Source organism: Podarcis raffonei, chromosome 13 (genome assembly GCF_027172205.1).
Source record: "Podarcis raffonei isolate rPodRaf1 chromosome 13, rPodRaf1.pri, whole genome shotgun sequence".
Classification (NCBI taxonomy): Eukaryota; Metazoa; Chordata; class Lepidosauria; order Squamata; family Lacertidae; genus Podarcis; species Podarcis raffonei.
This window is the reverse complement of record NC_070614.1, coordinates 28891698-28902898: the sequence shown is the minus strand read 5'-3', so window position 1 is coordinate 28902898 and position 11201 is coordinate 28891698. Positions and strand designations below refer to the sequence as shown.

At 46.3% G+C, this 11201-nt stretch overlaps 1 protein-coding gene across 3 annotated transcripts; it reads right to left on the bottom strand.

Moving 5' to 3' along the window:
* Nucleotides 1-1422: 1422 nt before the first annotated feature.
* On the bottom strand, nucleotides 1423-10152 carry CHMP2A (charged multivesicular body protein 2A). 3 transcript variants are annotated; one of them, XM_053360914.1, is made up of 6 exons: nucleotides 10027-10152; nucleotides 5855-6043; nucleotides 5600-5779; nucleotides 4666-4796; nucleotides 3515-3576; nucleotides 1423-2155 (listed from the first exon to the last, which is right to left on the bottom strand). In XM_053360914.1, the coding sequence occupies exons 2-6, from the start codon at nucleotides 6020-6022 to the stop codon at nucleotides 2031-2033; spliced, it is 666 nt and encodes a 221-aa protein (XP_053216889.1). In that variant the 5' UTR covers nucleotides 6023-6043; nucleotides 10027-10152; the 3' UTR covers nucleotides 1423-2030. The 3 variants fall into 3 exon arrangements, with proteins under 3 accessions (XP_053216889.1, XP_053216891.1, XP_053216890.1); XM_053360916.1 differs by lacking the exon at nucleotides 10027-10152 and adding an exon at nucleotides 8128-8260; XM_053360915.1 differs by lacking the exon at nucleotides 10027-10152 and adding an exon at nucleotides 7085-7196.
* Between the last annotated feature and the right edge of the window lie 1049 nt (nucleotides 10153-11201).

The following is an 11201-nucleotide window of genomic DNA, read 5'->3' as shown; positions in this document are numbered from 1 at the left end:
CATCTCTAAGTTTCCTTTACTTTCCGGGGTTCTTCAGTCCAGCCCCAACCAGCCATTTTAGCAAGGAAACATCAGGCACAATTGCATACACTGATGCTGCACACAATAATGTGTTGACCTGGAAGGGGGCGTAAAAGGATATTTCACAGTGCACTCCCTCAGCTTTGAAGGGATCGTTCTCTTGCCTGTATCCAGGCCACTCACTATGGCCCAGTCTGGGAGGCAACTGAGCCCACATGGCTGCTTTGCACATTGATCTCAAGGATAGGAAGAGATCAGCTCCTTCCTCCACCTACAGGATGTTGCAAACGTAACTTCTCTAGGGGCCACTGCAGCCTAGGATTGTGTAGGATTTGGGGGCTCGTGTTTCAGGGTGTAAGACTTGCCCATGCAGATTCTTACATTTGTTGCTCAAGATACTAGCAAGATTCCTTCTACGAGTGTGGCACAGAGATTTCAAAACTGGGTTCGCACTCGGAACTAGCAGAACTTATCGCACCTCAGAATCTGGATCCCATCACAGAACTCGCGCAGTCTGATTCACAAGGACATGGATAAATAAGTAGAAAGACGTAAGGCAGGTACACTACAAACACAAATCAGACAAGTTAGAAACCTGCCTTATCTGATCCAGACCCACACTCAGGATTGCTCCAAAACCTTTATGTGAAGTCCAGGCTTTTCTTCTTAGCTGCCTCTTGCAAATTTTCATGTTTGCAGAATACTTTCCAGCCTCTCCAGTTTGAAAGAAAAACAGAGTGCCACAATATTCCAGTCACACCATAGCGGACGTTGGTGGCACAGGGCCCTGCTAAACATTCAAGAGCGCTGTATTTCAACCCAAGTTGTCCATTTTGAGAATTTCAAGGTGATGGGCAGGCCAGGCAGGGGTGGAACTTGGCACCTGCTCCACAACCAGCACCTGTGGTCATGTTTAAGAGGCAAGCAAACATAGTCAACACACTAAACCAGAGGCAAGGAACCTTTCGCTTTCCAGATGTTGCCAAACTACAACTCCCATCACCCCAGCCACTAGCCTTGCTTGGTGGGGCTGATGGGAGCTGTGGTTCCACAAAACCTGGAGGGCCAAAACTCTCTATGCCTGCACTAAAACCTACAATAATCCCCTGCATGCAACACCCCTGCATGCAACACCTGCATGCAACAGTCATGGGTTGTGTCAGAAAGCCAGATACACACCGACAGCAGTGCCGAGACCAGGCATAGGTAAACTCGGCCCTCCAGATGTTTTGGAACTACAACTCCCATCATCCTTAGCTAACAGGACCGGTGGTCAGGGATGATGGGAATTGTAGTCTCAAAACATCTGGAGGGCCGAGTTTGCCTATGCCTGACTGAGACTATTGGGCCTCCCAGCTCTGACACTCCATCATGGGAGCAAGAGCAGACGCCACAGGAACGTTCAATACAAATCTACAACCTTTATTACAAGAGACAGACAGACGCAATGGCAACGCCCACCTGACGCCAGGGAGCAGGGCTGTATATAAAGCTTTTAAGCCGGGAAAAGTGCCGGAGTGTCTCTCGCCCCGTTCGCGGGAGCAGGAGGTTATCAGCCAAGGTGCTGCCTGGTGCTTCTCTTCTCATCTCACCGTCACCACCAAGGAGAGGGGAGGGGGAATTATTATCAGGGACTGGGCAGGGGTTACAGTAAGGGATGCCAAACACACCTTCCCCCACCATTCAGAAGAGAGCTCATCCGAGTCTCCAAACCACCCAGGCTTGTGGAATGGAGGCACTGACAAGATACAGGAAAAAGAAAACCCTTTGCCTCCACGACCTCGCCCAGTGATGCTTAAAGTCCTTTTTTTAAAAAAAGGAAAGGGAGGGGGAGCAAGAGCACTACACAGCTCCAAGGAACCCTTTCCCACCCCTCATGCTGCCCACAGCCACACCCCTCAGGAGCCCAGGAGGCCCTGCTCCCTGCCGCAGCAGAAGTCATCCCAACGCCAGGAGGGTTTCAAAGAGCCAGACGACGGCAGAGGGAGGAGAGCCAAGCTCCGTGCCCGCTAGTCCCGCCGCAGGTTCTTGAGGCGCTCCTCCAGGTCAGCATCTGCGTCGGCGAGAGCTGCAGAGGAGGCTTCAGCTTTCTTCCCTGCTGCCACGCTCAGAGAACCGCCGGTCGAAGGCAGGTCTGGAAGGGAGAAGAGGAAAGTCTGAGGTGGCAGAAGGGACGCCCTTCCCCGCCCCTCCCCCAGTTCTCGCCACACCCTCAGCACCCACCCCACAGCCAGTAAGGACCCTGGGCAGTGGGTAGAACTATATATGCATGCAAGAGATGTAGGTCACAACCACTCCATACATTACCTCTTCTACCACTTTAACAATCAGGGCTTCCTCCAAAGGATCCTGAGAACTGTAGTTCGTTAAAGTATGGAGAGTTCTCAGGGCAACCTTAAACTACAGTTCCCAGGATTCACTGGGGAAAGCCATAACCGCTAAGGTAGTATAAGTGGCTTTGAATTTATGGTGCAGCTCAACAACACCTGGAGGGTGTTAAAGACTCTTAAGTCCTTAACCTTTACCTTCTTTCGTTTCTAATGTACATTGTTTCATTTCCTTACTATGTTTCAGTCTGTGTCCCTTCTGGATTCTACATCACTAATAGGGTGTTTTTTAAGCCAGGGATGGGGAACCTGCAGCCCTCTAGGTATTGCAGCCCTCTATATCAAAGTTTTTAATGTGTGATGTTTTATTGTGTTTTTAATATTTTGTTGGGAGCTGCCCAGAGTGGCCGGGGCAACAAAGTCTGACGGGTGGCATATATATAATAAAACTGTTGTTGTTGTTGAACTACAACATCCACCATCCCTGTATCTGGAGGGCAACAGGTTACCCATCCATGATTTAAGAGGTAAATAATGAGACTTGAAATCTTACTGGGCTAAACAAGTGAAATTTCACAACAGTCCAGTTTCTGCTTGCTCCGACTTGGTATCCCTGCCTACCAGAACATAAGCATGTGGGTCAAGTGGTGGCAGCAGACCTATTATTGAAAATTAAAAGCACCCCACAACTTCTGCAGTGCTGATCCTAACCCTGTTGTTAGAACCGCTCTCTGACTCATCTGAACAAGAATGTCAGTGTGTGCGATTCTCTCAAAATCAGGGACACTGAGGCCCCTTAGCAGCCTTTTGCAACAAGGTCCATCAAGTCCAGCACTCTGTTCCCTACAGAAGGTAAGGCAGATTCTTGTAGAACAGGAATGGGGAAAGTGTGGCCTTCCAGATGTTGTTGGACTCCAATGCCCAGCCTAGCCAATGGCTAGGGATGATGAGACCTTATCCTAGAAGCTCCTCATCACGGCATGAAGTTAAAAGGTCATTCCCCATTTGTCCTAAACAGGACCACTCCACTCCTTCCCTCCTGCCAACGGACCTCATCTTCCCTGTCTGGGAACTGCACTGGTCTGCAAGGGCAATGTGAGTTGTGGCCTCTTGTCTTTGCCAAATTGTTCCTTCCACTCCTATGTTCACTATGCACAGATACTCACTGGAAAGCTCATCCGTCAGCGTCAGACCTAACTCATCCAGAACCTGGGAGACAACAGCGTCACTGTGAATGGAAGGGTAAGAGAGCATGAGACCTCAAGATGCATCTGTGCCTACACATCCTGTTCTCCCTGCTCCCCTATCTGCCCTGCCCCTGGAGCAACCGTTGGTGAAATTTTGGGTGAACTTACGTATTTTGTTTCATTGTGAACAGGGCTCCACTTGTTGTGCTATGCACAGAGGTAGGAGGGAGACAGCAGCTGGGATTCTGCTGCTCCTAACCACCCTCAAATATCTTATCCGCAGTCAGCCCATGTCCCTTGCATTTGAGTATTGCTCAGCTACGCACACAAATATACAAGCATACAATAAATTTGTGTGTGCATGCACAGATGAGCAAAGAGTATATATTTCTCGTGGATAATATCCCTATTGAGGTGCTTGCCCTTCAAGTGATTATGTCATGGAGAAGGAAGAAAGGGTGCAACCAGGGGTACAACTCACCCCACCCTCCGTCACATTCACAGTGGTCCTCCACAAGCTAGAGGGTGACTGCTCTAGTACAGAGCCCTCTCTACTCATGTAGACACCTCATGCATTTTAGAACCTTGGAAAATCAGGGTTCTAGAACTCATAAGAAACCTACACAATAGAAAACAAGAGCTCTAGAATGCACAGCTTCTAGAATAGAAAACAGATTTCTAGAATGCCCAAAGTAAAGCAGTTACCCTCAGAAATGAAACAGAGTGAGAATGACAAATAGCCTCATCCCCACTTCCTTCTCCATTTGATTACCATGCCACAGATGATCTGAATGATCTCAAAACTCATTCTGTTGTTCCCTTCAATGTTCACCATTCAGTGATGGTGGCAGCAGCAGCAGCACCAATAACCTCTCTCTCAATTACCACATGCACACATCCTTTGCAGGAACCTCATCAAGAAATCAGAATGGGCAAGCCCAGATTTCATAGAGGTTTAGCAGGAATACTGGTGTAGAAGCTGCTGCCTTCATGTGACCAAGGAGAAGCGTCATTCCAAAACCTAAGCTATCTACAGAAGTTAAGAGCTAAGCAGCAATGGGGACACAGAGGCGCCCACTCCCCACTGTCTTTGCTTATGGACCTATAACTGTCCCCCATTGTATACACACCTTTCTTCTTCATCTTCTTCATCTCCCATGGCATCATCAATGGCATCATTCATCATCTCCTCCTTCATGTCCATGATCTCTGACTGTTTCTCAAACTCCATCATGATCTTCTGGATTTGGGGCAACTTGAGCTGAAAGAAACCCATGAAGCCTGTTGTTCCAGCATCCCAGAAAGAGACAGAGGCAGCCATCTGTCTTCCACACAGGTGGAAGCCGTAGTAGGTTTAAGAACTTGTAGGAGCACAATCACATCACTAAATATGGAAAGCTGTCCTACCAAGAAAGAGGCAGTTTGAATTTTCATTTCTAAAGAAGCAATAATTAGAGACAACAGAATAAACAGCCCAGAACTCCTTACATCCAGTCTGGTGAATCCTCCCTTAGTGCAAACAAGTCAGCTGCTCCAGATGCTGTTGTTGTCTGGGAGAAGCTAAGATCAAAACTGAGGAAAGAAGAACTGTTCCCCATCTAGGTCATTAGTAACATCTTTTCCAATCCTTTGAAGATTCAGGGGCTTTTGAAAAAGGCCTTTCCCCTTGTTGTTTTCTGCTAGGCACCCACAGCCGATTCTCACCCTTGGCATCCTCCCATCATGTGTCCACCAAGGACACCCCATTTTAAGAAAGTCTGTCTTACTGCACATCCTGTTGCAAGAAACAGGGAGCTGTCTTTTCTCAGGCCAGACTATATGTCCATATAGTCAAATATTGTCTACTCTATCAGCAGCTCCCCCGGGTCTCAGGAAGAGAGGCCTTTCCCATCCTCTGCTACCTGGGATCCTTTATGCTGGAAATACCAAAGAGGGAACATGGCACCTTCTGCATGCAAAGAAGGTGCTCCAGAACCAGGCTATGTCCCCTCAGGCGGACTTTCTCTCTCTCGCTCTTTCCTGGCACTGCAGACCCCTAGCTGGACTGGCTTGGAGACAACCCACCTGTCTGTTCATAGTAGCCATGGCTTTGGTGACACCTTTCATTGCTTGAGCCATGGAGTTGTTAGACTTGAGGGTCTGTATCTTGAGGGACACTGCCTGGATATTAGCCCGCATCATGATGAACTTCTTGACGTAGCGCCTTGTCCTCACCAGGTCTTTCGCCATGATCTTCACTGCATCCTGGGGTTAGAGAAACAAGTTAGAGACGGAGATAAGGGTTGTCCTCCGATGGCACATCTGCACTTCCAAGCTCACCATCTGCCCCTGTTTAGCCATCTTCTTGATGTCAGCAATTATTTTCTTCTCTTGGGTTTCCAACTTCTGCCGTTCTCGGTCCAGCTCTCGCATGGCACGGTTCAGAGCCCGTTGGTTTTGCCGGAGCATCTCCTCCGGGGTTTTCCGGCGTCCAAACAGCATATCCATTGTGGCAGAAGATGAGTCAGCCTACAATTGTCAAGGCAGAGAGTCAGATGATGAGAGACTTGAGACAGATACATACATCTATCCTTATTAAGTGCTTTGTGGTAAGAGCGAAAGTGAATTCTGACCACTAAATGGCCACTAAAAAGAGGAATAGAGTGGTACCTCTGGTTATGTACTTAATTCGTTCTGGAGGTCCGTTCTTAACCTGAAACTGTTCTTAACCTGAAGTACCACTTTAGCTAATGGCCTCCCACTGCCGCCGTGCCACCACCGCGCGATTTCTGTTCTCATCCTGAAGCAAAGTTCTTAACCCCAGGTAATATTTCTGGGTTAGCGGAGTCTGTAACCTGAAGTGTATGTAACCTGAAGCATATGTAACACAAGGTACCACTGTAATGGGTTACAAGGGGAATGACTATCAGAGCCTAATGATAAACATATTATACTGGGCACTGAGAAAAGCCCAGAGAGCGAGGGCTGAAAAATATATCTGACCATGAAAATATCGCAGAGAAAGAAAGCTATGGGTGATTTGACCATACACCTTTCTGAAAGTAGCAAATACACTTTTCTCCTCCTCTTGCTTTGATCATACTTTGCTAACAGGCTTGAGTCAACAGGGGCTTACTGACCCCTATTTTTGACGCCCGTTTTTGACCCATTTCAGTTTTTGGTGCTCTTGTCATTTACTGCTTACCAATACTCAACATAATAATGACAAAACACCTAAGCACCTGCTATGTAGTTCGATGTGGAATTATTTTTTTAATTTTATAAGCCACTCAGACAGGCCATTGTCCTACAAGGTGAAATTTTCCAATTAAAATAAAATAATAAATATCAGTTTGAATCAACCAATGATATTAACACTCTCCAAATCTCGCATCCCAGCACCAGCTATCTGCTGCTGTGCACACATAATAGAAACTTCATGAATTGAGTAAAGGGGCATGGAATGAAAGAACCAAAGAAACGGAATGTAACTTCTTGAAAACAAGCAGAAAAATAAAAAGGGAACACTCTTCTAGGCATGAGCAGATGCCCAGTATCAGCCAGCCTTACCCGGTTCCAAAGCACAATCTGATGTTTTGAATAGCCACTGGCAGCATACTGAACTTCTGGAGTAAAGCACAGGCATATTTTTGAGCAAACATCTGTCTGCCATAGGCTGTAGACTACTAACACAAGGTTAGTGGCAGAGCCCAAGACACAGCCTGTGTGACATCACAATGCTAGCATCACAATGCTGCAGTTAGCTGGGCCAGAGGCCCACCAAGCAATGCGAGGAAAAGGAAAGGGAGAGGAGGGTCTATAACAGGCTTCCTCAAACTCTGCCCTCCAGATGTTTTGAGACTACAATTCCCATCATTCCTAACCACTGGTCCTGCTAGCTAGAGATCATAGGAATTGTAGGCCAAAAACATCTCGAGGGCCAAGTTTGAGGAAGCCTGGTCTATAACAAATGTTCAGAAATGCCATACACAAGATCCCTATGCCTACCCTTTAAAAAGTCTATTGGCGGTAAATCCCATAACATGGTTCATGTACCAAACATATCTAAGAAACCACTACCCTCTGACCTCCATGATTATCCAAAAGTTTCTTTTGTAACCCACAGCTAGTTACAAACTTTTGTTCCCTGAAGATTTACTGGTAGCTGAATCATGGTATATTTTGGTAGAAAGCTGTGAAATAACTTTAGTTGAGCAGAGTCTTAGCAAGGTTAAAATGTGGTTTGTCCTTTTAATGCATTATTCAACTTTATTATTTTAACTGGCTACCACACACAACACAGCATGGCCCTCCATTGTGTCTCTTTGCCACTCTCTAGTATGACCAACAGGTGTAAATCAAGGGGTAGAGCAAGGGAGGTACAGGTTGGCTTACTTAACATCTACAGACATATGCCACAATTTGGGAAACCCCAGGGCAAATTCGGCAGTAGAGATTTGGAGAGGAAAGGAAACGAGGTATCTCAGAGGCAAACTGTACACACAAAAAGCCCTCCTTTACTTCTTTCTCCCTTCTTTCTGTGTGTGACTTCTTTCTGTCAGTCTACTGTTACCTGCAGATCCGAGTGATACAAATCCAAAATGAATACATACCTAAACAGAATGACAGGGGCACAGGACTGATGCTGCCAAAGAGACAAGCCAGGCATGGAAGAGAGTCACTTGGCAACCAACCTGGAGATCTCCATCTCTTTCATACTCATACAGAGCTTCTGCATTAGCATCACATTCATATAGACTGCTTAACTAACAAAAACTAGTTACCTTGTAAAGCATTTTTGGCTCCGAATGTGATTCTTCAATTATTAAAGGGGAGGGACAAGGGGATAAAGGTTAACCCCTATTAATGACTCTAATATAAAAATATAAAAGAAAACCCATAAACAAGACCTGGAAGGCATTTTGAAGTATTTATGTTGAGCTTATAACTGCTACCACTTTCATGTACATTTATACACTAACGTGTCTCCCATTCAAGGATCAAAAGCAACTAAACCTCCTTATAAAAGCTACCCAAGAGAGGATTCTCCCAGAATAGAAGCAGGAGTGAAAAACAGACAATGATTTTGACAGGTATGAAACCTGGCCAAGGAGTTCCTGTCATTAAGCTCCACTGAGACCATCAACAAACTGACAGAACTCTGCTGTTCAGTATTTTATGCGGTTGGGTGGAGGGAGGTTGGTCAATACTAGGGGTGAAGGAACTCAGATCAGAGGCCCAAATGTGGCCCCCAGGGCATCTCTAGTTGGCTCTAAGGACCATCACCAGGCCACAGCTCCTCCACAGCCACACATCCCTCTCCCAAGTTCACAAATACCAACTTTCCTGGCCATATTTTACACCTTCTTAGAGTGTTTTCACCTGCCTGGAATGCGTCCTTGATCTCTGATAATGCCTCATGCTTGCCAAGATGAAGGACAGATAGGAGCATGTGTAGATAATAGCCTACTGTACAAAGGTAAACTTTTTCTGTTGCTCTGACCAGTTTTGCCTCTGACCTCACCCATCACTGATTGCACAGAAAGGAATGTGCCCCCCCCAGTCTGAAAAAGATTCTGACCCTGATCCACACACTCTTTACTGTAATACCATACTTGTTTGTTTGTTTGTTTGTTTGTTGCATTTATATGTTGTCTTTCTGCCATGGCACCCAAAGCATGCAATACCAAAAAAATAAATAAAAGGCTTATGGTAGACTATCTGACCACCACAAAGAAAGCTGCCAAGGCAGCTCAACAGAGGGCGACAGCATCTACGAGATTTGACTGTAGGTTATCTAGAAAATCTACATTGTGAGGCAAGTGATAAACTCCTGGCGAGGGAGAGAGAGGAGAGTAAAAAGGGAAAGGGCAGCACTGTAAAATAATTACTGAATGTCAACTCATAGGATAACGTGGTGAGTTTTACCGGCCTGAAAGGAGGGGCATTTGCTAAATTTTACTTTGTGTGACTCTGGAACAACCAGAAAAGTTATATCGAGGGCCTTCTCGGTAGTGGCGCCCACCCTGTGGAATAGCCTCCCACCAGATGTCAACGAAATAAACAACTATCTGACATTTAAAAGGATCTGAAGGCAGCCCTGTTTAGGGAAGTTTTTAATGACTGATGTTTTAATGTATTTTTAATCTTTTGTTGGAAGCTGCCCAGAATGGCTGGAGAAACCTAGCAAGATAGGCAGGGGTATAAATAATATATTATTTTTCTTTTTATTTTTCCATCGTAAATCTCTCTCACTCACACACACATCATTATATATAATTATACTATAATATACTATGTTAATACAACAGGAAATAAACGAGGGTGGGGAAGAAGAGCCCCACATAAGGCACCCAATCTTCTCACTTAAATCCTAAACCCACCAGCTGCCCCACACCCGACACCTTCAGCACAGCTCCCCTCTCCCCGCGGGCTTTCCCAATCCCCCTCCCGGAAAAGGACAGGACACCCCCTCCCCATAATAACCCAGAAAAAGGGAAGCAGCCCCTTACCCAGCAGCAGCAACAAAAGCAGCAGCAGCCTCAGTCCCCTCCTTTCCAGTCTTGTTATTTCTTCCCCTTCTTCTTCCGCCTTGGCCGCGTTTACGTCATAGGGCGGGGTTCTCGCGTCAGGATCACGCGGAGGGAGGGCGGAAGAGGAAGCCGGACAGCGGAGGAACCATAGACACAGAGGGAAGGGAAAGGCTGGAGAGTCAAATACAGCCGGCCGTTTTCTAATAGAGCCTGTTATCGCGCCAGAGTTAGAAAAGTGTAGAGAAGGCAATCTCACTATTTTTCTTTATCCTTTCCGGGTTCCCATCGAGAAACCATATTTAAATATTACCCAGATTTACTTATTTTTAGGGAGTGCGGCCGGAAGTGAGGGTTGTCTATATGGCAGAACAATGGAACAATGTGGCGATAGCGCCACATACAGGAATTCGTCCTCTTTCAGTTGAGGGGGGGGGGATGTTTTTAAAAAATTAATCTCTGCATTGGCATCAATGAATAGCTTCGAGGCGAAGGGAGTTAAATGTGGGTTCTGTGTTTACTCGGAAATCCCGTTCAGATAATGAAAAAGGTCGATCTATTGTTCCCTCTCCCGAATGGCCTCGTGGAAATGCTCGGGACAAGCGTCTAGACTCTAGAGATTAAGAAAGGAACATGTTTTACCGTGCAGAAACGTGCTTACAAGGGCGAGGGGTCTAAGACCCTCCAGCCTAGATGTTGTTGGACTTTAGTTCCCATCAGCCCTAGCCTGCATGGAGAATTCATGGCTCAGGGTGCCCCAACTCCCTGCATTGTTATTATTTATCAAATGTGCATACCACCTGTCATCCACTGATCTCAGGGCAATTCACAGCATAAAAAATACAAGATGAAAATGAAAAATTCATAATAGGAGCAACAAGAACAAAGCCAACCCCTTGAGAGTAATCTGCTATAATAGCAGAGTCAAGATCCTGGTGGATGCAAGTGATTTTTTTTTATTCATAATGCTTTGCAAACAAGTCACAGTGAGCTACCCTCTGTTCCACCACCTCCTTCTGGCCAGGCTGTAAAAGGCCTCGCACTACCTGGGCAAGTTCTGGATGGTATAGCGAGAATGCAATCTTCTTTGCTGCCTTCACTGCCACTAGGTCCTGAGCCACCCCAAAGCCAGCAGCCTGGGAGCCCTCAACACCGCC